General features: G+C 47.7%; 1 protein-coding gene and 1 pseudogene across 6 annotated transcripts in view; one reads left to right on the forward strand and one right to left on the reverse strand.

Moving 5' to 3' along the window:
• LOC135054475 (zinc finger protein ZFP2-like) overlaps positions 1–27,187 on the forward strand; it is a 56,520-nt gene that overhangs the window by 25,056 nt on the left and 4,277 nt on the right. For 4 of the 6 annotated variants that reach the window (XM_063957574.1, XM_063957573.1, XM_063957579.1 and 1 more), the window contains 4 exons: positions 6,765–6,967; positions 9,628–9,706; positions 9,823–9,920; positions 10,078–10,951. In XM_063957574.1, coding sequence (XP_063813644.1) covers positions 9,673–9,706; positions 9,823–9,920; positions 10,078–10,951 — 1,006 coding nt within the window. In that variant the 5' untranslated portion in view covers positions 6,765–6,967; positions 9,628–9,672. The remainder of the gene's footprint in view (positions 1–6,764; positions 6,968–9,627; positions 9,707–9,822; positions 9,921–10,077; positions 10,952–27,187) is intronic. The other 2 variants (XM_063957575.1, XM_063957576.1) reach the window with 1 other exon arrangement.
• LOC134897357 (5S ribosomal RNA) lies at positions 20,173–20,291 on the reverse strand (annotated as a pseudogene).

Below are 27,187 nucleotides of genomic sequence, written 5' to 3' on the forward strand. Positions count from 1 at the left end.
ATGAGACGGCTGGCAAACAAATTAGTACCTGTCCAGGCGTCTCAAACACCGTCAGGGGCGTTAAAACGTCCTTTTACCTCAGTCGGTCGACAGACACGGACACTGATTTCAGTGTCGACGGTGAAGAAACAAACGTATTTCTCTTTAGGGCCACACGTTACTTGTTAAGGGCAATGAAGGAGGTGTTACATATTTCTGATACAAGTACCACAAAAGAGGGTATTATGTGGGATGTGAAAAAACTACCTGTAGTTTTTCCTGAATCAGATAAATTAAATGAAGTGTGTGATGATGCGTGGGTTTCCCCCGATAGAAAATTATTGGCGGTATACCCTTTCCCGCCAGAAGTTAGGGCGCGTTGGGAAACACCCCTTAGGGTGGATAAGGCGCTCACACGCTTATCAAAACAAGTGGCGGTACCGTCTATAGATAGGGCCGTCCTCAAGGAGCCAGCTGACAGGAGGCTGGAAAATATCATAAAAAGTATATACACACATACTGGTGTTATACTGCGACCAGCGATCGCCTCAGCCTGGATGTGCAGAGCTGGGGTGGCTTGGTCGGATTCCCTGACTAAAAATATTGATACCCTTGACAGGGACAGTATTTTATTGACTATAGAGCATTTAAAGGATGCATTTCTATATATGCGAGATGCACAGAGGGATATTTGCACTCTGGCATCAAGAGTAAGTGCGATGTCCATATCTGCCAGAAGATGTTTATGGATACGACAGTGGTCAGGTGATGCAGATTCCAAACGGCACAAAGGTGTATTGCTGTATAAAGGAAGAGGAGTTATTTGGGGTCGGTCCATCGGACCTGGTGGCCACGGCAACTGCTGGAAAATCCACCGTTTTTACCCTAAGTCACATCTCTGCAGAAAAAGACACCGTCTTTTCAGCCTCAGTCCTTTCGTCCCTATAAGAGTCATATCTGCCCAGGGATAGAGGAAAGGGAAGAAGACTGCAGCAGGCAGCCCATTCCCAGGAACAGAAGCCCTCCACCGCTTCTGCCAAACTCTCAGCATGACGCTGGGACCGTACAGGACCCCTGGATCCTACAAGTAGTATCCCAGGGGTACAGATTGGAATGTCGAGACGTTTCCCCCTCGCAGGCTCCTGAAGTCTGCTTTACCAATGTATCCCTCCGACAAGGAGGCAGTATGGGAAACAATTCACAAGCTGTATTCCCAGCAGGTGATAATCAAATTACCCCTCCTACAACAAGGAAAGGGGTATTATTCCACACTATATTGTGGTACTGAAGCCAGAAGACTAGGTGAGACCTATTCTAAATCTGAAAAATTTGAACACTTACAAAGGTTCAAATCAAGATGGAGTCACTCAGAGCAGTGATAACGAACCAGGAAGAAGGGGACTATATAGTGTCCCGGGACATCAGGGATGCTTACCTCCATGTCCCAAATTTGCCCTTCTCACCAAGGATACCTCAGGTTCGTGTTACAGAACTGTCACTATCAGTTTCAGACGCTGCCGTTGGATTGTCCACGGCACCCCGGGTCTTTACCAAGGTAATGGCCGAAATGATGATTCTTCTGCGAAGAAAAGGCGTCTTAATTATCCCTTACTTGGACGATCTCCTGATAAGGGCAAAGTCCAGGGAACAGTTGGAGGTCGGAGTAGCACTATCTCGGATACTGCTACAACAGCACGGATGGATTCTAAATATTCCAAAATCGCAGCTGATCCCGACGACACGTCTGCTGTGCCTAGGGATGATTCTGGACACAGTCCAGAAAAAGGTGTTTCTCCCGGAAGAGAAAGCCAGGGAGTTATCCGAGCTAGTCAGGAACTTCCTAAAACCAGGAAAAGTGTCAGTGCATCATTGCACAATGGTCCTGGTAAAAATGGTGGCTTCCTACGAAGCAATTCCATTCGGCAGATTTCACGCAAGAACTTTTCAGTCGGATCTGCTGGACAAATGGTCCGGATCGCATCTTCAGATGCATCAGCGGATAACCCTATATCCAAGGACAAGGGTGTCTCTCCTGTGGTGGTTACAGAGTGCTCATCTTCTAGAGGGCCGCAGATTCGGCATTCAGGATTGGATGCTGGTGACCACGGAGGCCAGCCCGAGAGGCTGGGGAGCAGTCACACAAGGAAAAAATTTCCAGGGAGTGTGATCAAGTCTGGAGACTTTTCTCCACATAAATATACTGGAGCTAAGGGTAAATTTATAATGCTCTAAGTTTAGCAAGACCTCTGCTTCAAGGTCAGCCGGTATTGATCCAGTGGGAAAAACATCACGGCAGTCGCCCACGTAAACAGACAGGGCGGCACAAGAAGCAGGAGGGCAATGGCAAAAACTGCAAGGACTTTTCGCTGGGCGGAAAATCATGTGATAGCACTGTCAGCAGTGTTCATTCCGGGAATGGAAACTGGGAAGCAGACTTCCTCAGCAGGCACGACCTCCACCCGGGAGAGTGGAAACTTCATCAGGAAGTTTTTCCACATGATTGTGAACCATTGGGAAATACCAAAGGTGGACATGATGGCGTCCCGCCTGAACAAAAAACGGGACAGGTATTGCGCCAGGTCAAGAGACTTTCAGGCAATAGCTGTGGACATTCTGGTAACACAGTAGGTGTACCAGTCGGTGTATGTGTTCCCTCCTCTGCCTCTCATACCCAAGGTATTGAGAATTATAAGACGTAGAGGAGTAAGAACTATACTCGTGGCTCCGGATTTGCCAAGAGGGATTTGGTACCCGGAACTTCAAGAGATGCTTACAGAGGACTCATGGCCTCTGCCGCTAGGAAGGGACTTGCTTCAGCAAGTACCATGTCTGTTCCAAGACTTACCGCGGCCGCGTTTGACGGCATGGCGGTTGAACGCTGGATCCTAGGGGAAAAGGAATTCCGGAAGAGGTCATTCCTACCCTGGTCAATGCCAGGAAGGTGGTGACCGCACAACGTTATCACCACATGTGGCAAAAATTATGTTGCGTGGTGTGAGGCCAGGAAGGGCCCACGAAAAAATTTCAACTCGGTCGATTCCTGCATTTCCTGCAAACAGGAGTGTCTATGGGCCTCAAATTGGGGTCCATTAAGGTTCAAATTTCGGCCCTGTCAATTTTCTTCCAGAAAGAATTGGCTTCAGTTCCTGAAGTCCAGAAGTTTGTCAAGGGAGTATTGCATATACAACCCCTTTGTTGTGCCTCCAGTGGCACTGTGGGATCTCAACGTAGTTCTGGGATTCCTCAAATCACATTGTTTTAAAACCATTCAAATCTGTGGATTTGAAGCATCTCACATGGAAAGTGACCATGCTCTTGGCCCTGGCCTGGGCCAGGCGAGTGTCAAATTGGTGGTTTTTTTCTCAAAAAAGACCATATCTGTTTGTCCATTCGGACAGGGCAGAGCTGCGGACTCGTCCCCAGTTTTCTCCCTAAGGTGGTGTCAGTGTTTCACCTGAACCAGCTTATTGTGGTGCCTTGCGCCTACTAGGGACTTGGAGGACTCCAAGTTGCTAGATGTTGTCAGGGCCCTGAAAATATAGTTTTCCAGGTCGGCTGGAGTCAGGAAATCTGACTTGCTGTTTTATCCTGTATGCACCCAACAAGCTGGGTGCCCCTGCTTCTAAGCAGACTATTGCTCGTTGGATGTGTAGTACAATTCAGCTTGCACATTCTGTGGCAGGCTTGCCACAGCCAATAATATGTAAATGCCCATTCCACAAGGAAGGTGGGCTCATCTTGGGCGGCTGCCCGAGGGGTCTCGGCTTTACAACTTTGCCGAGCGGCTACGTGGTCGGGGGAGAACACGTTTGTAAAATCCTACAAATTTAATACCCTGGCTAAGGAGGACCTGGAGTTCTCTCATTCGGTGCTGCAGAGTCATCCGCACTCTCCCGCCCGTTTGGGAGCTTTGGTATAATCCCCATGGTCCTTTCAGGAACCCCAGCATCCACTAGGACGATAGAGAAAATAAGAATTTACTTACCGATAATTCTATTTCTCGGAGTCCGTAGTGGATGCTGGGCGCCCATCCCAAGTGCGGATTATCTGCAATACTTGTACATAGTTACAAAAATCGGGTTATTATTGTTGTGAGCCATCTTTTCAGAGGCTCCGCTGTTATCATACTGTTAACTGGGTTCAGATCACAGGTTGTACAGTGTGATTGGTGTGGCTGGTATGAGTCTTACCCGGGATTCAAAATCCTTCCTTATTGTGTACGCTCGTCCGGGCACAGTATCCTAACTGAGGCTTGGAGGAGGGTCATAGGGGGAGGAGCCAGTGCACACCACCTGATCCTAAAGCTTTACTTTTTGTGCCCTGTCTCCTGTGGAGCCGCTATTCCCCATGGTCCTTTCAGGAACCCCAGCATCCACTACGGACTCCGAGAAATAGAATTATCGGTAAGTAAATTCTTATTTTAAGTGGGTGGTGCGGCCATCAGATGTTACTGCAGGGGTCGTGGGCGGCCGGCGGCTTCACTGTTGGAGACGTGCCCAGCACCTATGATGTGCTTGGCTTTCCCCAAGCTCTCCTAGCATGAATGGATGCCGTCCAAACGCGCACGTGCAAGACATCTTTACACGCTGAGAGGGCAGGAAGCGGACAGCAGTTTTAGCAGGGTGCCGCAGGAAGGGCAGAGTGGATTTTGCCCTTAAATAATAGGGCAAGGTGCGGCGCCCTGCTAAAACAGCCTAGCTTTGTACACTAAGGGGCATGACTGGGAAGGTGAGGGGATCTCGGAGTGTTACAGTGACATTACATATCTAAAGTAATGATACAGGGACAAGACGGGAGCTGAGGGGATCTGGGAATGTCACAGTAACATAATTTATATCTCTAGTTGTAATACATAGATTTGACTGGGGAGTTTCAGGGATCTGGGAACATCATAGTGACATCACTTATATATATAATTATAATAATAATAATTCAGGAACATGACTGGGGGGGTGAGGGGTTCTGGCAACATCACAGTGACATCACTTATAGCTATAGTAATAATACAGGGACATAGCTGGGGAGGTGAGGGGATTTGGTAGTGATACAATGACATTACATATCTATAGTAATAATACAGGGACACGACTGGGGAGGTGAGGGCATCTGGTAGCATCACTTATATCTATAGTAATTCAGGGACATAACTGGGGAGGTGAGGGGATCTGGGAATTTGACTGACTCAGTTATAGCTATAGTAATAATACAGGGACATGACTGGGAAGGTGACGGCATCTAGGAATGTCACAGTGACATCACTTATATTGATTAATAATACAGGGACATGACTGGGGGGTGAGGAAATGTGGGAACGTCACATTTACTTCACGTATAACTACAGTAATAATACAGGGACATGGTGAGGTGAGGCCATCTGGTAGCATCACTTATATCTATAGTAATAATTCAGGGACATGACTGGGGAGGTGGGGGGATTTGGGGGTGTCACAGTGACGTCACTTATATCTATAGTAACAATACATGGACATGATTGGGGAGGTGAGGGAATATGAGAACATCACAGTGACATCACTTATATTTATAATAATAATAATAATAATACATGGACATGACTGGGAAGGTGAGGACATCTGGGAATGTCACAGTGACATCACTTACATCTATAGTAATAATGCATAGACATGACTGGGGAGGTGAGGGGATCTGAGAGAGTCACAGTGACATCACTTATATCTATAGTAATAATACAAGGACATGACTGGGGAGGTGAGGGGATCTGGGAGCGTCACAGTGACATCACTTATATCTATAGTAATAATACAGTGACATGACTAGGGGGTGAGGGGGATCTAGGAGTGTCACATTTACATCACTTGTAACTATAGTAACAATACATGGACATGATTGGGGAGGTGAGGGAATATGAGAACATCACAGTAACATCACTTATATCTTTAGTAATTATACAGGGACATGACTTGGGAGGTGAGAGGAACTGGGAACGTCACAGTGACATCACTTATATCTATAGTAATACAGGGACATGACTGGGGAGGTATGGGGATCTGGAAATGTCACAGTGACCTCACTTTTATCTATAGTATTAATACATGGACATGACTAGGGAGGTGAGTGGATCTAGAAGCGTCACAGTGACATTACATATCTCTAGTAATAATACAGGGACATGACTGGGGAGGTGAGGGGGATCTTGGAATTTCACAGTGACATCACATATCTATAGTAATAATACAGGGACATGACTGGGGGGTGAGGGGGTCTGGGAGTGTTACAGTTACATCACATATCTATAGTCATAATACAAGGACATGACTGGGGAAGTGAGGGGATGTGGTAGTGTTACAGTGACATCACTAATATCTATAATAATAATTCAGGGACATGACTGGGAAGGTGAGGGGATCTAGGAGTATCACTGTGACATCACTTCTATCTATAATAATACAGGGACATGACTGGGGAGGTGAGGGGATTTGGGGGTGTCACAGTGACGTCACTTATATCTATAGTAATAATACAGGGACATGACTGGGGAAGTGAGGGGACCTGGTAGTGTCACTGTGACATCACTTATATCTATAATAATAATACAGGGACATGACTGGGGAGGTGAGGGGGATCTTGGAATTTCACAGTGACATCACATATCTATAGTAATAATACAGGGACATGACTGCGGAGGTGAGGGGGTCTGGGGGTGTCACAGTGACATCACTTATATCTATAGTAATAATACAGGGACATGACTGGGGAGGCGAGGGCATCTGGGAGTATTTACAGTGATATTGATGTCTCCCATCTAGCAGGATTACACCATAGTAAAGAAGACATCCGGTGAGCGTGAGACCCCCAGCAGCCATCCTCGTGTTGCAGGTGGACTAAGCAGGACCTAGAGCCCCATCACAGTGCCTCCACCTCACTCACTGACTCACTGATACATAAGAGACACAATGACCAGAAGATCCTGGAACTCACCAACAAAGTCATTCAGCTGCTGACTGGAGAGGTGACTGCTGGGAATGGGGCATTATACAGTAACACCAGGGGACGTGTCTGGATGATGACTGGAGAGGTGACTGCTGGGAATGGGACATTATACAGTCACACCGGGGTACGTGTCTGGATGATTACTAGAGAGGTGACTACTGGGAATGGGACATTATACAGTAACACCTGGGGACGTGTCTAGGTGATGGTATCCGGACTCCAGGTCGACAGCACAAAGGTCGACCCACTTTAGGTCGACGCCAATTGGTCGACACACATTAGGTCGACAGGGTCAAAAGGTCGACATGGTCAAAAGGTCGACAGGAACAAGGTCGACATGGAAAAAGGTCGACATCAGTTTTTCATGTTTTTTTTTCTTTTTTTGAACCTTTTCATACTTAACGATCCACGTGGACTACGATTGGAACGGTAAAGTGTGCCGAGCGAAGCGGTAGCGGAGCGAAGGCACCATGCCCGAAGCATGGCGAGCGAAGCGGTGCACTAATTCGGGTTCCCGGTCACTCTACGAAGAAAACGACACCAAAAAAACATAAAAAACTCATGTCGACCTTTTTCCATGTGGACCTTGTTCCTGTCGACCTTTTGACCCTGTCGACCTTTTGACCCTGTCGACCTAATGTGTGTCGACCAATTGGTGTCGACCTAAAGTGTGTCGACCTTTGTGCTGTCGACCCTGAGTCCCAGACCCCTGGGTGATGACTGGAGAGGTGACTGCTGGGAATGGGACATTATACAGTAACACCGTGGGATGTGTCTGGGTGATGACTGGAGAGGTTACTGTTGTGAATGGGGCATTATACAGTAACACCAGGGGATGTGTCTGTGTGATGACTGGAGAGGTGACTGCTGGGAATGGGGCATTATGCAGTAACATCGGGGGACATGTCTGGGTGATGACTGGAGAGGTGACTGCTGGGAATGGTGCATTATACAGTAACACCAGGGGACGTGTCTGGAGAGGTGACTGCTGGGAATGGGGCATTATGCAGTAACACTGGGGGACATGTCTGGGTGATGACTGGAGAGGTGACTGCTGGGAATGGTGCATTAAACAGTAACATCAGGGGACGTGTCTGGGTGATGACTGGAGAGGTGACTGCCGGGAATGGGGCATTATGCAGTAACACCGGGGGACATGTCTGGGTGATGACTGGAGAGGTGACTGCTGAGAATGGTGCATTATACAGTAACACCAGGGGACGTGTCTGGGTGATGACTGGAGAGGTGACTGCCGGGAATGGGACATTATACAGTAACACCAGGGGACGTGTCTGGGTGATGACTGGAGAGGTGACTGCTTGGTATGGGGCATTATACAGTAACACCAAGGTATGCGTCTGGGTGATGACTGGAGAGGTGACTGCTGGGAATGGGACATTATACAGTAACACCAGGGGACGTGTCTGGATGATTACTAGAGAGGTGACTACTGGGAATGGGACATTATACAGTAACACCTGGGGATGTGTCTGGGTGATGACTGGAGAGGTGACTGCTGGGAATGGGGCATTATACAGTAACACCAGGGGACGTGTCCGGTGATGACTGGAGAGGTTACTGCTGTGAATGGGGCATTATACAGTAACACCAGGGGACGTGTCTGGAGAGGTGACTGCTGGGAATGGGGCATTATGCAGTAACACTGGGGGACATGTCTGGGTGATGACTGGAGAGGTGACTGCTGGGAATGGTGCATTATGCAGTAACACCGGGGGACATGTCTGGGTGATGACTGGAGAGGTGACTCCTGAGAATGGTGCATTATACAGTAACACCAGGGGACGTGTCTGGGTGATGACTGGAGAGGTGACTGCCGGGAATGGGACATTATACAGTAACACAGAGGGACGTTTCTGGGTGATGACTGGAGAGGTGACCGCTGTGAATGAGGCATTATACAGTAACACCAGGGGACGTGTCTGTGTGATGTCTGGAGAGGTGACTGCTGGGAAAGGGGCATTATACAGTAACACCAGGGGATGTGTCTGGGTGTTGACTGGAGAGGTGACTGCTGGGGAATGGGACATTATACAGTAACACCTGGGGACGTGTCAGGTGATGACTTGTTGATGTGACTGCTGGAAATGGGACATTATACAGTAACACCAGGGGACGTGTCTGGGTGATGACTGGAGAGGTGACTGCCGGGAATGGGGCATTATACAGTAACACCGGGGGATGTGTCTGGGTGATGACTGGAGAGGTGACTGCTGGAAATGGGACATTATACAGTAACACCAGGGGACGTGTCTGGGTGATGACAGGAGAGGTGACTGCTGGGAATGGGACATTTATACAGTAACACCAGGGGATGTGTCTGGGTGTTGACTGGAGAGGTGACTGCCGGGAATGGGACATTATACAGTAACACCAGGGGACGTGTCTGGGTGATGACCGGAGAGGTGACTGCTGGGAATGGGACATTATACAGTAACACCAGGGGACGTGTCTGGGTGATGACTGGAGAGGTGACTGCTGGGAATGGGGCATTATACAGTAACACCAGGGGACGTGTCTGGGTGGTGACTGGAGAGGTGACTGCTGGGAATGGGGCATTATACAGTAACACCAGGGGATGTGTCTGGGTGATGACTGTATCACTGTGTGTGTTAGGTTCCTATAAGGTGTCAGGGTGTCACTGTCTATGTCTCCATGCAGGAGGGGTAGTATATAGAGGAACACAGGGGTCTGTACAAGGACGTGATGATGGAGAATCACCGGCCCCTCACATCACTGGGTAAGAGGACACTGTCATGTATTGTACAGGGGAGAGCAGGTATGGGGGCCCCTATATACACACATCATCTGATAATCACATATATACACTGTACTCAGTCACTGTGTCTCCTACAGATGGACCCAGTAACAGAGATACCCCAGAGAGATGTCCCCGTCCTCTGTATTCCCAGGATTGTACAGAGGAGAATCACAGGATCCCACAGGAGGATCAGGTAGGTGGGATTTAGGGTCTCACCAATATACCAAAGTGACTGTCACTATATGAACTGTAGAGGAGCTGTGTGTCTTATACACTGATATTATACTGTTTCACCTCAGTTTAATCTGACTGTATGCAAATGCCATTGTATTATTTATTGGGTTATTTAGGAAGAACGTCTCTCTGATATAAAGGCAGAAGATACAGAGGGAGAAAAAGAGACGTATGTGACTGATATAAAGGCAAAAGATACAGAGGGAGAAAAAGAGACGTATGTGACTGATATAAAGGCAGAAGATATAGAGGGAGAAGAAGAGACGTATGTGACTGATATAAAGGCAGAAGATACAGAAGTAGAAGAAGAGACCTATGTGACTGATAAAAAGGCAGAAGATATAGAGGGAAAAGAAAAGACGTATGTGACTGATATAAAGGCAGAAGATACAGAGGGAGAAGAAGAGACGTATGTGACTGATATAAAAGCAGAAGATATAGAGGGAGAAGAAGAGACGTATGTGACTGATATGAAGGCAGAAGATATAGAGGGAGAAGAAGAGACGTATGTGACTGATATAAAGGCAGAAGATATAGAGGGAGAAGAAGAGACGTATGTGACTGATATAAAGGCAGAAGATACAGAAGTAGAAGAAGAGACGTATGTGACTGATAGAAAGGCAGAAGATATAGAGGGAGAAGAAGAGACGTATGTGACTGATATGAAAGGAGAAGAGACGAATATGACTGATATAAAGGCAGAAGATACAGAAGTAGAAGAAGAGACGTATGTGACTGATAGAAAGGCAGAAGATATAGAGGGAGAAGAAGAGACGTATGTGACTGATATGAAAGGAGAAGAGACGAATGTGACTGATATAAGGGCAGAAGATACAGAAGTAGAAGAAGAGACGTATGTGACTGATATGAAAGGAGAAGAGACGTATGTGAGTGATATGAAGGCAGAAGATATAGAGGGAGAAGAAGAGACGTATGTGAGAGGTGATCAGCAGTGTAAGGAGGAGGAGATCCCTACAGATATCAGCACAGGTGAGTAATAAACACTTATTACAGAAGTCACATATTCTCATTGCTCAGTCACTACAGCAATCTCTTATCCTACACCCTCCTCTGCCATCAGCCCTGTTCTCAGTTGGGTGTTTCTAACACAAGGCTATCCATGACAAATATCACATGTAGAGAGATATTACACACAACACTATAATGTTATTAAAAGTAACAAGCAGAAGTTTATAATTAGCGATTATCTATAAATGTGTATATATATATATATATATATATATATGTATATAATTAGTATTGTTTTTTGTATAGTGCCTAATTTATATGCATTTTGTTAGATGATGCAGGTATGAGATATTTCCTACTATACTGTAGACCTGAGCTCACCAAATATAATTCGTATAAGATTCAGAAAAAAAATGAAATTTGAATCTAGAACTTCAAGTAAAACAGAGTAAAAGCTTATCACAAGTACATATCTGTATAATCATAAGACAAGCGTTTTGCACTTGTTGTCACCCTTGCATGGGCTGGCTTGTTCTTATCCACTCCAATTCACTCTAAATCCAAATTGGGTGTCATCCAACGTGTTTCGTCAATAGTGACTTCTTCAGGGGTGTTTTCTGTTAAAGGCTTTATCCTCAAATATCAATTGTGTAACCTTCAGACAGTAATTGTGGACTTGTTCATGATGAACACATTCCTAATTACTTGTGAATAATAGTTCCTGCTCTGTGCAGTTCTGAGGTTATGACTTTAGGGAGTGTAATAGCCACATCCAATATTGCTCAATCTAAGGTCTCCCAGTAGCCTTACTACATACATAAATGTGTCTTGCACTCAGTATTTTAACTAACAATAATAAACAGTGGAGTTTTAGTTCATGTATTGCTCAGTGCATTTAAGCCTGCAGCCCCCGACAAGGGACCCCACTATACTGCAGGTGCTACTCTATTGCTAAAAAATAATTACCATAAAAACAGCTATCACATTAGTGTTAAACTTTAGGTATGCTCTCAGCGGCGGAATAGTTGCCGGAAGGCTTGGATTGGTTTTCAGAGCACATGTCTGACGTGCCACCACATCTCACGTGGCCCTCCAATTCACCAGATGTGGGACTGTTTGGCTGGGTCCGGCATTGTACTGTTGGTGCAGTTCCTGATTGGTTTGTAACGATTGGTGGTTGCTAGGCGCCCTAAATGCCTGTGGTCCCGATTTGTCATGATCTATTTTCGCCTACTGTTCCTCCACTGAGATTCTTGGTGTCCATACTTCTTCCACTGTAGATGGATACTACTCACTGTCTACAAGGGATCACCAACAAACAAATGCCGGTCTCTGCCAAAACCAATGGCTCCCTTTTGCCAGTCGCATCACGTGCACGACCCATGGTTCCATCTGAAAAAGAAACAATATCTCAACAAATTTGCATCGTATCAATACCTCAGACATTCACAATGATCATCCAGTAGTTTTAGTGTCACCATCTACACACATGTGCACGTCCTGTGTCGTTAATATACCCGGTGGAACCGTCCATGTCGCCATCCGTCGCTCACTCCAGCGCATCAAATGACGTCATCTGACACGCGCTATGTCCGGGGATACGAGTGAACCTCGTCCACGTGACCTATTGTAAGCAATGAGGACGAAAGTATCAAGTAACCTGCCAACAAAACAGTGCAACAACACCGATCAAATTCTATCCTCTTAGATAGATATGTATATCTTTCTCTGGCAGGGTGTATAGGTTATCCACAGGATAACATTTGGATAATAAGATTTTAAACCTACCGGTAAATCTATTTCTCCTAGTCCGTAGGGGATGCTGGGGGCTCCGTAAGGACCATGAGGCTTTTGTAAGGAGGAGGTGGAGCAAATGAGTAGTGTGTCCCCGTCGGTTGTGCCGACTCAGGAATGGATGGATATGTGGCATATGTTGAATGCAAGTGTGGCATCCTTACATAAGAGGCTTGATAAGGCTGAATTAGGGGGGACATCAGGGGGTCAATCCTCAGATTGGACGACTCACAGGGCCCGTCGGGGTCTCAAAAGCGTCCCTTAACACAAGACACTACTACCGACACGGACTCTGATTCCAGTGTCGACTATGACGAAGTGAAATTGCACCCTAGGGTGACAAAAAGCATTCAGTGTATTATTGCGGCAATAAGGGATGTGTTGCATATTGTGGATGAACCCTCGGCCCCCGACACAAGGGTGCACATGTTTAAGGGAAAGAAACAGATTATTAACTTTCCCACATCTCATTAACGAAATGATTTCTTTGAAAAAGCTTGGGAGACTCCGGAAAAGAGACAGCAGATACCCAAAAGAATTTATATGGCATACCCCTTCCCTAAACAGGACAGGGAGCGTTGGGAATCACCTCCCACTGTGGACAAGGCCCTGACGCGCTTGTCCAAGAAAGTGGCGCTACCGTCTCATGACACAGCTGCCCTTAGGGACCCTGCAGATCGCTGGCAGGAAACTACCTTAAAGTGTAATTATTCTCATACTGGAGCAGTCCTTAGACCGACAATTGCGTCGGCATGGGTGTGTAGCGCGATTTCAGCTTGGACAGATGAGCTGACAGCTGATTTTGATAATATGGATAAGGATACTATATTCTTAACTCTAGCCCATTTTAAAGACGCAGTCTTATTTATGAGTGATGCTCAAAGGGACATTGGATTGCTGGCTTCTAGGGCCAATGCCATGTCTATCTCAGCGAGAAGATCCTTATGGACTCGCCAATGGACGGGTGATGCAGATTCCAAAAAACATATGGAAGTTCTATCCTATAAGGGAGATGTATTGTTTGGGGATGGGCTGACGGACCTGGTTTCCACAGCTACAGCAGGTAAATCAAACTTTTTACCATTTATTCCCCAACAGCAAAAGAAAGTACCACCCTATCAGATGCAGTCCTTTCGGTCGCACAAGTCCAGAAGAGGTCGGAGATCCTCCTTCCTCGCCAGAGGTAAGAGCAGAGGCCCAGGAACAAAAGTCCTCCCCGGTTACTCAAAAACCCACAGCATGACGCTGGGACTCCCCTGAGGGAGTCAGCACCGGTGGGGGCACGTCTTCGACTTTTCAGCCAGGCCTGGGTCAGCTCAGACCTGAATCCTTGGGTGTTGGAAATAGTGTCCCAGGGTTACAAACTGGAATTCGAGGAGGTGGCCCCGTGCCGATTTTTCAAGTCGTCCCTACCAGCTTCCACATCGGAACGGGATGTAGTGTTAGCTGCAATTCAAATGCCGTGTCTACAGCAAGTAATAATCAGGGTTTCCCTGACCAAGCAGGGAAGAGGTTACTACTCAACCCTCTTTGTGGTCCCGAAACCGGACGGTTCGGTCAGACCTGTTTTGAATCTGAAATCCCTAAACCTGTACATAAAAAGATTCAAATTCAAAATGGAATCACTCAGAGCGATAATAGCCAATATGGAGGAGGGGGAGTTTATGGGGTCTCTGGACATAAAGGATGCGTACCTTCAAGTCCCCATATAACCCCCCCTCCCCCCTCCCTAACAGGAATACCTGAGATTCGCTGTACAGGATTGTCATTACCAATTTCAGACGTTGCCGTTTGGGCTTTCCACGGCTCCGAGGATTTTCACCAAGATAATGGCGGAAATTATGGTGGTCCTGCGCAAGCATGGAGTCACAATTATCCCATACTTGGACGATCTCCTAATAAAAGCGACATCCAGAGAGAAATTGCTGAGCAGTGTGGCGCTCTCTCTGAGAGTGCTCCAGCAACACGGTTGGATTCTGAATCTACCGAAGTCACAGTTGATTCCGACAACTCGACTAACGTTCCTAGGTATATACTGGATACGGAACAAGTGAAGCTCTTCCTCCCACTGGAGAAAGCCCATGACATCCAGAACATGGTCAGAGACCTGCTAAAATGAAAAGGGTGTCAGTTCACCAATGCACTCGAGTTCTGGGAAAATGGTGGCGGCCTACGAGGCCATTCCCTTCGGAAGGTTCCATGCAAGGACTTTTCAATGGGACCTTCTGGACAAGTGGTCGGGGTCCCATCTGCACTTACATCGGAAAATAACTGTCCCCAGGGGCCAGAGTGTCTTTCCTGTGGTGGTTGCGAAGTACTCACCAGCTGGAGGGTCGCAGGTTCGGAATTCAGGATTGGATCCTGGTTACCACGGACGCGAGCCTCCGAGGATGGGGAGCAGTCACACAAGGAAGACCTTTTCAGGGACTGTGGTCAGACCAGGAGTCCTGTCTACACATCACTGTGTTGGAACTCAGGGCCATTTACAACGGCCTTCGACAAGCGGATAGTCTTCTTCGAAACCTACCGGTTCTGATTCAATCAGACAATGTCACAGCAGTGGCTCATGTGAACCGCCAAGGCGGGACAAGAAGCAGAGTCGCGATGGCGGAAGCCACCAGGATTCTTCGCTGGGCGGAAAATCACGTAAGCGCTCTGTCGGCTGTCTTCATTCGGAAGTCCCTGCCGGAAATCACCAAGACTGTAGTGAAGGGCACTGATCATGGGCTGGCAGTGTCTGTAGCTCCCAGACAAGCGGTTGGTTTGAGGAGGGCATGTGGCTATATTGCCAGTTTTGAAGATGACCACTTCTGGCAGGGAAGCCCAAATCAGAAAAAACTGGGCGGGTGAACCAGGTCAGTAATAAGGCAGGAGAGGAGAGGGTACTAGGATGCAGTGGCACAGGGTAGCATATCTGGCTGCACAGGAACCCCACGTGTATGTCCTCTATATTTCACAGTTCCACCAGATTCACCCGTAGCACCATGGGTTAGGAGGAGAGGAGGAAAATGCCGGAACAATGCTGGAGTGATGACAGGCAATCGTTCCGTGTAGACCGATTTGAACACCCACGGTGTTACCCGAGCGTCTACTGCTACTGCCTGAGGGTCCCGAGACCTGGTACAATACCTCTGAAGCTTTATGTTGAGGCGTGACGCCATCATGTCTGTTTGAGGAGTTCCCTAAAGACACGTTACGTCTGCAAATACTTCTTGATGAAGTCCACACTCTCCTGGATGGAGATCGTATCTGCTGAGGAAGTCCGCTTCCCAGTTGTTCACTCCCGGAATGAAGATCGCCGACAGCGCCAGCGCGTGTCTTTCTGCCCAGAGGAGGATTCTTGTAACCTCTGACATTGCAGCCCTGCTCTTCACTCCACCCTGCCTGTTTATGTAGGACACCGCTGTGACGTTGTCCAACTAAACCTGAATGGCTCGATCTTGCAGAAGATGAGCCGCTTGTAGAAGGCCATTGTATATGACCCTTAGTTCCAGAATTTTATTGGAAGGACCGATTCCTGGCTTGACCACTTTCCTTGGAAGTTTTCCCCCTGTGTGACTGCTCCCAACCTTTGAGGCTTGCATCCGTGGTTAGAAAAATCCAATTCTTAATCCAGAACCTGCGGCCCTCGAGCAGGTGAGAAGTTTGCAGCCACCAGAGTAGTGAAATTCTGGCTTTCGGCGACAGGCATATCCGCTGGTGCATGTGAAGATGCGATCCCGACCACTTGTCCAGGAGATCCAGCTGGAAGAACCGTGCATGGATTCTTCCATAGTGTATTCCCCAGAAGGTGAATACACTGATGAACAGATACAGAGCTATCTTAACAGCAGTGTACACCCCTGGGCACAGCAATGCAGTGGGGCCCCTACCCATCCTCCAGCAGTAGGGGTGGGGGTGCTGTCAGCGGCAGCTTTGATGTCCCACGGGCGATAGGGGGTGTTCTATTTTTTGCTCAGCATGTAAGACCTGTAGAAATAATTTCTGCTAATTACTCCTTTACTGCACAGAAGGGGCAGGAATGAGAACACTAAACTGTAGAAGGGGACATTGGGCTGAATGACGGGGCCCTGGTACATGACTTTCAGGTTGGTAGGGAATGTTTAATACGTAGGGGAGGGGTTGATAGTGGAGTGGGCTTAATATTAATAATTTTCTGCCCGGAGGACAGCTTGCTTGACTGCAGATATCTTCAGTTCCTGGAAATAGATTTCTTAACTTTAATGGGATGCAAAAAACTAGAGTCCCAGGAGGTAATGGGGACTTGGGGATCAGAGTTCAGGTGCCAGAGCAATCCACCAACAAAAAAATATAAAATTGCATACCAGGCGTGTGGAGCTGGAGCAGAGACAAGCTGCTTGAAGGCTGATATCCCTGGTTCTGGGCATAGTAGAGACAAGCTGCCAGTGTTCACCAAAAGGGGAGAGTCACAGCTTTTTGCGTATACCCTCAGAAAAAATCTAAGTCAGACAGAACCCGAGATATCTTGCTGGGAAGGACAATTAAATGGCTTGGATGGGGACCACTGTTTTGAAGTCAGATATCTCCGGTTCCCCAGTGCCGATTTTTCAAAAATCTGGTAACCTTGGAAAGAGGGGACCCTCAGCTATCAGCCTAGGGCCCTTTTACTCCTGGGGCCCTTTGGCAAGAGACCATTGAGCCATACGAAAAGACGGCCCTGAACAGATACCCGGGGAAGTTTCAAGACATCCCTGACCATTGATTGGATCACCAACGTTTTCTCCACCGGTAGAAACACCCTCTGCATTTCCGTGTTGAGTATCAGCCCCAGGAAGGGCAGTCTCCTTGTCGGTTCCAAATGTGACGTTGGAAGGTTCAGGATCCACCCATGATCCCAGAGTAGTTGAGTTGAGAGCGCAATACTCTGCGACAGCTTCTCTTTGGAAGATGCCTCTATCAGCAGATAATCCAGATATGGAATTATGTTCACTCCCTGTTTGCGTAGGAGGAACATTATCTCCGCCATGACCTTAGTGAACACCCTCGGTGCTGTGGATAGGCCAAATGACAATGTCTGGAACTGATAGTGACAGTCCTGTAGTGCAAACCATAGATAGGCCTGGTGAGGTGGCCAGATCAGAATGTGAAGGTACGCATCCTTGATATCCAGGGATACTAGGAATTCCCCCTCCTCCAGACCTGAGATCACCACTCTCAGAGACTCTATCTTGAATTGGAAAACCCTCAAGTTAGGGGTTCAACGACTTCAGGTTCAATATAGGCCTTACCGAACCGTCCGGTTTTGGTACCACAAACAGGTTTGAGTAATAACCCTTGGTTTTTGGGTGAGGTGGAACTGGAACAATGACATTTGTTCGTACAATTTTTGAATGGCTTCCTGTAGGATAGCACTTTCTGTCAGCGAAGCTGGTAAGCCTGATTTGAAGAATCTGTGATGTAGGTGTTCCTGAAACTCCAGTCTGTACCCCTGGGTAACAATATCCATCACCCAGGGGTCTAGGCATGATGACGCTCAGATGTGACTGAAATCTTTTAGTCTCGCTCCCACCTGCCTGATCTCCAGGCTGAGAGGTCCACCGTCATTCTTAGTATTTGGAGGAAGCAGGACCTGGTTTCTATTCCTGGGAACCTGTTGGTGAGGTTTTTTAGATCTTCCCCAACCTCCTTTAAAGAAGGTTTGGAGAGGGTTTGGATTTTAAAAATTTTGCGGTCCAAAAGGACTGCAGTGTAGGTGTATGATAAGATTTCCTAGCTGGTGGTGCTGCGGAGGGAAGAAATGTTGAATTACCCGCAGTCGCCGTGGAAATCCACGCATCCAGTGCGTCCCCAAATAGTGCCTGACCTGTGAATGGCAGCTTCTCCACACTTTTCTTGGATACTGCATCCGCAGTCCATTGGCGTAGCCAGAGTCCTCTGCATGCCGAGACAGCCATGGAAGTAGCAGGCCAATGTCCTTCATGACCTCCACCATGAAACCTGCAGAATCCTGTAAAAACAAGTCAATGTCACTCCTATCCATAGTATCTCAGTCCTCTAGTAAGGTGCCTGATCACTTTACTATGGCTTCAGAAATCCACGCACAAGCAATAGTGGGCCTTAAAGCCACGCCTGTAGCTGTGTATAGTGATTTGAGCGTAGTTTCAATCTTGCGATCAGTCGGCTCCTTTAAGGCGGTTGAACCAGCGACGGATAAAACCACCTTTTTAGACAGCCTAGATACAGAAGCGTCTACTATAGGTGGATTTTCCCACTTCTTCCTATCCACTTCAGGGAAAGGGAAAGCAATGAGAATTCTTTTAGGGATCTTGAATTTTTTCTCTGTGTTTTCCCGGGATTTTTCAAACAAGGAGTTTAACTCCTTAGAAGCAGGGAAGGTAGGCGAGGACTTCTTATTTACTGTAAAATAAGATTCCTCTACTTGTTCCGGAACTTTCTCAGAAATATGCAAAACATCCCTAATGGCTTCAGTCAGTAGCTGCACCCCTTTAGCAAGGGCTACCCCCCCCCCCCCCCCCCCTTGCATATCCCCATCATTGTCCTCTGTCGGTATCAGTGTCAGCTTTCATTATCTGGGCAAGTGTACGTTTTTTGGGGGTATGTAGGTGGGGTTTTAGATGAAGTAGTGGGAGCTGAATACTTCAAACCCACCACAGATTGTCTCAAAACCTGCGTCTCTTTCTCAGTATGTGACATCCTTGTTGAAATCTGGGATATCATTTCCCTTAAAGAATCCACCCATGGAGGTTCGGATTCAGAATGCCGAGACAGCACATTGCAGTCCTGAGTACATGGAAAAGACTCCTCAGGAGAAGATACACACTGCAGCACAGGACACAGAGTCCTTAGACATGGTAATGTGGATACACACACACAGGAAAATGTCAGACACAGTTCCCCCCAGAGTACCTTCAGAGAGTCTTAGCAAAAAGAAGTAAATCTGCACAGGATGTAACAATTTCGGTTTAGTAAATTTAGAAGTACTGTTATTAAACCAACATAAAGGCCTACTTAAATAATAGCTTCAGCAAATAGTTGGTGGTGCTCCAGAAAAATAGTTATGACAACTATATAACAATGGGTATGGTCCTTAAGAGAAGACAAAGGACCAAAAAAGGAACTATAGGCCTTTTCCTGGGCACACTTTAGAAAATTGAAATGATGAATTTATTAAAAATTAACTTTTATTGATATATACTTTAAGAAAAAGGGCGAGAGCTGGCATCCATAATTAAAGAGCATAAGTGTTTGCCAGTACCGTTATACCTATTATGGGCAAACTGGTGATATAGGTGAGCGAAAATAAGCAAATCCTCATTCATAGAGAGAATTCATATACATCCTCTGTAATCAGGAATTTATATGAATGTGGGTCACTACATCGAGTCCGATATGATCTGACAATTGCTATTGGCCTGAGATCCGGTTGATAGTGGGTCCCAAGTTGCTTTAACTGCTGGAGAGTAAAATACCTACGGTACCTAGTATTCCCTGGTGGTTCCCCATCCAGGTACTGACCAGGCCCTGCAGTGCTTGGGTTCCAAGATCAGACGAGTTTGGGCATACTCAGTGCGGTCTGACCATAGGTAAGTCTGTCTCCTAGGCGCACTGTTTACCGATTATGTTAGGACCCAGGATCAATCACAGAATAAATGGATATTAGGAAAAAATAATAGTGAATAGTGATAATATGGTGGATTTACAGATTCTTGTTGAGAGATCTGGTCAGTGGTATTCTAACTTCAAATATTGATGCTGATTCTGGGATCTTGAAATGAATGTTACCAAAAACAATTTTTTTTAATCTCTTTACAATTGTGTACCCAAAAACAGCCTGAGCGGTAGGAGGGCTTTATGGTGCCCTCAAATGGCACAATAAATGGAAGCTCTATTGCAAATGTGCTCCCAAAACAGCCCAAGCAACAAGAGGGTTTTATAATCTCCACAATAATAAGGACAATAGCAAATGTATCTACAATATAATAATAACCCTGTTAATTAGAGCATATATGGTAATTGCAAATGACACCTGTCCATTGTGAGAGGGTTCCTCCTTCACCTTTACCTAAAAGTTACCCAGTAGTTATGCACCAAAGGAAATGTTGAGCAAAATGATCATAAATATATAGATATATGGATATATCATGCAACACAAATTTGACCACTTTCCTCTGTTAGGTGGGGAGGTGCATGGTAAACCTTATGGGAGAAGGCGGAGAGCCGTAGCTGAGCAGGGAAAGCCCGTTTTCGGCCAACAGCCGATCGCTGTCTTACCCCACCCCTTCAGGAGACCTTCAGACTGGTGGACGAGGCAGGATTCGATGAGTGAGGCTCCGGCGGCCGTGGTCCATGCGACCGGAAGTTCGGGCGCCAGGACCGGAAGTGATACGCGTTTCGCTCCGAGAGCTTGATCACATGATATAGGCAGTTATTATGATAAAAGCCCGGTGCTGACTAACCTTAATAGGGAGGGCAGCGCTCCCTGTCAGTGTCCTAGTTCCTATGATCTGCAGAGAAAAAATGGCGCTGGTGAGTGCTGGTTCCACTCTGAGAGGAAGCCCCGCCCCTTGTAATGGCGCATGGCTTCCTGCACTAATTGTTTATACTGGCCTGAGGATTTTAGTGATAACAGGAGGATTAGCGCCTGTTATCTGCGTGACCAGTGTAGGGTTTATCTGCACTGGCTCAGGACGCCCCTTAAAGCTCCTACACTGTGTGTTGCTGAGCCTTCCTGGAGCACAGCCTGTCAGAGCTGCGCTCCCACCCTTGTGCCGTCATACCCGCCAGTGACCCGCTAACCGGGACGCTGGCGCTGTACTCCCCACTTTTCTTTCTTCTGGCTCTGTTAGGGGGTGGCGGCAGTGCTGCGGGAGTGAGCAGTCGCCTCGTGGTCTTGCGATCAGCACCCTCAGGAGCTCAGTGCCCTGTCAGCGGACTAGGGAACCATTAACTCTTCAGGAAGTTGGTTCCTACTTCCTCCCCTAAGTCCCACGAAGCAGGGAGGCTGTTGCCAGCAGCCTTCCTGTAACCTAACTAACTCTAGAAAATAAAAAACTAAGAAAAGTCCTAGGAGCTCCCCTAGCTGTGACCGGCTCCTCCGGGCACATTTTCTAAACTGAGTCTGGTAGGAGGGGCATAGAAGGAGGGGCATTCCCACACTATTAAACTCTTAAAGTGCCAGTGGCTCCCAAAGGACCCGTCTGTACCCCATGGTACTAAATGGACCCCAGCATCCTCTAGGATGTAAGAGAAAGTAGATTATAACCTAGCAGATGATGCTTGCAGTGTATTATATGGTGTATTGCATGTAAAGTACCTTGTTCCACACCTGCTCTGCTGTAGCAATATACCTTATATAAGGGTGAGTAACACATGTACAGGCTTACCAGCGTATGAGCACACACATAAAGGAATGCTACCTTACCAATGCTTCCAGGAGTAACGTTAGGAGACATTTCCCTGATCCATCAGCTCATATGACTGATGTTATTGTTCATCTAGAATCTCCAATTCATACGATATGTTCCCCATCCATTGTTTTACATTGGTGCTGACATAGGACTTAACGAGTGACTATATCTCCATATATACTTCATGGTTAGTTACCAGTACAAGAGAGAGATATATCTAAGTCTTATTATAATTTCTCTGACGTCCTAGTGGATGCTGGGGACTCCGTAAGGACCATGGGGAATACGGCTCCGCAGGAGACTGGGCACATCTAAGAAAGATTTAGGACTACCTGGTGTGCACTGGCTCCTCCCCCTATGACCCTCCTCCAAGCCCCAGTTAGATTTCTGTGCCCGGCCGAGCTGGATGCACACTAGGGGCTCTCCTGAGCTCCTAGAAAGAAAGTATAGTTTAGGTTTTTTATTTTCAGTGAGACCTGCTGGCAACAGGCTCACTGCAACGAGGGACTAAGGGGAGAAGAAGCGAACCTACTTAAGTGGTGGTAGCTTGGGCTTCTTAGGCTACTGGACACCATTAGCTCCAGAGGGATCAAACACAGGACCCGACCTCGTCATCCGTTTCCGGAGCCGCACCGCCGTCCCCCTTACAGAGCCAGAAGCAAGAAGGTGGTCCGGAAAATCGGCGGCTGAAGACTTCTGTCTTCTCCAAGGTAGCGCACAGCACTGCAGCTGTGCGCCATTGCTCCTCATGCACACCACACACTGCGGTCACTGATGGGTGCAGGGCGCTGGGGGGGGGGGCCCCCTGAGCAGCAATACTAACACCTTGGCTGGCAAACTGGCACCATATATAGCCCCAGAGGCTATATAAGTGCTTATTAACCCCTGCCAGATCTTTTACAATAGCGGGAGAAAGCCCGCCGAAAAAGGGGCGGGGCCTTCTCCCTCAGCACACTGGCGCCATTTTTCCCTCACAGCTCCGCTGGAAGGAAGCTCCCTGGCTCTCCCCTGCAGTCCTGCACTACAGAAAAGGGTAAAAAAGAGAGGGGGGGCACAAATTAGGCGTAGTATAAGTATATTTATGCAGCTATAAGGGGAAAACACGTTTCTATGGGTGATATCCCTGTGATATATAGCGCTCTGGTGTGTGCTGGCATACTCTCCCTCTGTCTCCCCAAAGGGCTTTGTGGGGTCCTGTCCTCTGTAAGAGCATTCCCTGTGTGTCTGCTGGGTGTCGGTACTGCTGTGTCGACATGTATGAGGAAGAAAATGATGTGGAGGCGGAGCAAATGCCTGTGAATGTGATGTCACCCCCTGAGGGGTCGACACCTGTGTGGTTGGACTTATGGAAGGGATTGCGTGAAAGTGTCAACTCCTTGCACAAAAGGTTTGACGACATAGGACAGCCGGCTACACAGCTTGTGCCTGTTCCAGCGTCTCAAATGTCATCAGGGGCTTTAAAACGCCCGCTACCTCATGGTGACAGATACAGACGTCGACACGGATACCGACTCCAGTGTCGACGATGATGAGACTAGTGTACCCTCCAATAGGTCCACCCGTTACATGATTGAGGTAATGAAAAATGTTTTACACATTTCTGATAATACCCCAGGTACCACAAAAAAGGGTATTATGTTTGGTGAGAAAAAACTACCTGTAGTTTTTCCTGCATCTGAAGAATTAAATGAGGTGTGTGAGGAAGCGTGGACTTCCCCAGATAAGAAATTGATAATTTCAAAACGGTTATTGGCAGCGTACCCTTTCCCGCTAGAGGATAGGTCACGTTGGGAAACACCCCCTAGGGTAGATAAAGCGCTGACACGCTTATCAAAGAAGGTGGCACTACCGTCTCCGGATACGGCCACCCTGAAGGAACCTGCTGATAGAAAGCAGGAAGCTACCCTAAAAGCTATATACACACACACACGGGCATTATATTGCGACCAGCGATTGCATCAGCTTGGATGTGCAGTGCTGCTGCTGCGTGGTCGGATTCCCTGTCGGATAATATTGATACCATGGATAGGGACAATATTTTGCTGACGATTGAGCATATAAAAGACGCCGTCTTATACATGCGTGATGCACAGAGGGATATTTGCCGGCTGGCATCAAGAATAAGCGCTATGTCAATTGCCGCCAGAAGGGGGTTATGGACTCGGCAATGCTCTGGCGATGCCGACTCAAAGCGGCACATGGAAGTTTTGCCCTATAAGGGGGTGGAACTGTTTGGGGATGGTCTTTCGGACCTCGTGTCCACAGCTACTGCTTGGAAATCGACCTTTTTGCCACAGGCTGCCCCACAGCAAAAGAAAGCACCGTATTATCAGGTACAGTCCTTTCGGCCCCAGAAAAGCAAGAGGGCCAGAGGCTCATCCTTTCTGCCGAAAACCAGAGGTAGAGGAAAAAAGCTGCAACACACAGCTAGTTCCCAAGAGCAGAAGTCCTCCCCTGCGTCCGGTAAGTCCACAGCATGACGCTGGGGCTGCTCAGGCGGACCCAGGTACGGTGGGGGCCCGTCTCAGAAATTTCAGCGCACAGTGGGCTCTCTCACAGGTGGATCCCTGGGTCCTTCAGGTAGTACTTCAGGGGTACAGGCTGGAATTCGAGACGTCTCCCCCCTGCCGTTTCCTAAAATCTGCCTTACCGGCAACTCCCTCTGCCAGGGAGGCAGTGTTGGTGGCTATTAAAAAACTGTATTCACAACAAGTGATTGTCAAGGTACCCCTCCTTCAGCAAGGAAAGGGTTACTATTCCACAATGTTTGTGGTACCGAAACCGGACGGTTCGGTGAGACCCATCTTAAATTTAAAATCCTTGAACACTTATATCAAAAGGTTCAAGTTCAAGATGGAATTGCTCAGGGCGGTTATTGCGAGCCTGGACGAGGGGGATTACATGGTCTCCCTGGACATCAAGGATGCGTACCTACATGTCCCCATTTACCCTCCTCACCAGGAGTACCTCAGATTTGTGGTACAGGACTGTCACTATCAGTTCCAGACGCTGCCGTTTGGGTTGTCCACGGCACCGAGGGTCTTTACCAAGGTAATGGCCGAAATGATGATTCTCCTTCGCAAGAAAGGAGTTTTCAATTATCCCGTACTTGGACGATCTCCTGATAAAGGCGAGGTCCAGGGAACAGTTGGTAGTGGGGCTAGCACTTTCTCGGGAAGTGCTACAACAGCACGGCTGGATTCTCAACATTCCAAAGTCACAGCTGGTCCCGACGACACGTCTTCTGTTCCTGGGAATGATTCTGGACACAGACCAGAAAAGAGTGTTTCTTCCAGTGGTCAGAGACATCCTAAAACCTTGTCAGGTGTCGGTACATCAATGCACACGAGTACTGGGAAAAATGGTATCTTCGTACGAGGCAATTCCATTCGGAAGGTTCCACGCAAGGACTTTCCAGTGGGACCTGTTGGACAAATGGTCCGGGTCCCATCTCCAGATGCAACAGCAAGAACAAGGGTGTCGCTGCTGTGGTGGCTGCAGACGGCTCATCTACTAGAGGGCCGCAGATTCGGAATACAGGACTGGGTCCTGGTGACCACGGATGCCAGCCTTCGGGGCTGGGGGGCAGTCACACACGGAAGAAATTTCCAAGGCCTGTGGTCAAATCATGAGATTTTGCTTCACATAAATATTCTGGAGCTAAGGGCCATTTACAATGCCCTAAGCCAAGCAAGACCCCTGCTTCAGAACCAGCCGGTACTGATCCAATCTGACAACATCACGGCGGTCGCCCATGTAAACAGACAGGGCGGCACAAGAAGCAGGAGGGCGATGACAGAAGCCACAAGGATTCTCCGATGGGCAGAGAATCATGTGTTAGCACTGACAGCAGTATTCATTCCGGGAGTGGACAACTGGGAAGCAGACTTCCTTAGCAGGCACGACCTCCACCCGGGAGAATGGGGACTTCATCCAGAAGTTTTCCGAATGCTGGTAAACCGTTGGGAAAAACCACAGGTGGACATGATGGCGTCCCGCCTCAACAAAAAGTTAAAACGGTATTGCGCCAGGTCAAGGGACCCTCAGGCGATCGCAGTGGACGCTCTAGTGACACCATGGGTGTACCAGTCGGTTTATGTGTTTCCTCCTCTGCCTCTCATACCCAAGGTACTGAGAATAATAACAAGGCGAGGAGTGAGAACTATTCTCGTGGCTCCGGATTGGCCAAGAAGAGCTTGGTACCCGGAACTTCAAGAGATGCTTGCAGAGGACCCTTGGCCTCTGCCGCTCAGACAAGACCTGCTGCAGCAGGGACCCTGTCTGTTCCAAGACTTACCGCGGCTGCGTTGACGGCATGGCGGTTGAACGCCGGATCCTAAAGGAAAAAGGCATTCCGGAGGAAGTCATCCCTACCCTGATCAAGGCCAGGAAGGATGTCACCGCAAAACATTATCACCGCATTTGGCAAAAATATGTTGCTTGGTGTGAGGCCAAGAAGGCCCCAACGGAGGAATTTCAACTGGGTCGATTCCTACATTTCCTGCAAGCAGGTGTGACTTTGGGCCTCAAATTGGGGTCCATTAAAGTCCAGATCTCGGCCCTGTCGATTTTCTTCCAGAAAGAACTGGCTTCACTGCCTGAAGTTCAGACCTTTGTCAAGGGAGTTCTGCATATTCAACCTCCTTTTGTGCCTCCAGTGGCACCTTGGGATCTCAATGTGGTTTTGGAGTTTCTAAAATCACATTGGTTTGAGCCACTTAAGACTGTGGATTTAAAATATCTCACGTGGAAAGTGGTTATGTTGTTGGCTCTGGCTTCGGCCAGACGTGTGTCAGAATTGGCGGCTTTGTCCTGTAAAAGCCCCTATCTGATTTTCCATATGGATAGGGCAGAGTTGAGGACTCGTCCTCAGTTTCTCCCGAAGGTGGTATCAGCTTTTCACTTGAACTAACCTATTGTGGTGCCTGCGGCTACTAGGGACTTGGAGGATTCCAAGTTGCTGGTCGTAGTCAGGGCCCTGAAAATGTATGTTTCCAGGACAGCTGGAGTCAGAAAAACTGACTCGCTGTTTATTCTATATGCACCCAACAAGCTAGGTGCACCTGCTTCTAAG

The sequence above is a fragment of the Pseudophryne corroboree genome, chromosome 3 (assembly GCF_028390025.1).
Source record: "Pseudophryne corroboree isolate aPseCor3 chromosome 3, aPseCor3.hap2, whole genome shotgun sequence".
Lineage (NCBI taxonomy): Eukaryota > Metazoa > Chordata > Amphibia > Anura > Myobatrachidae > Pseudophryne > Pseudophryne corroboree.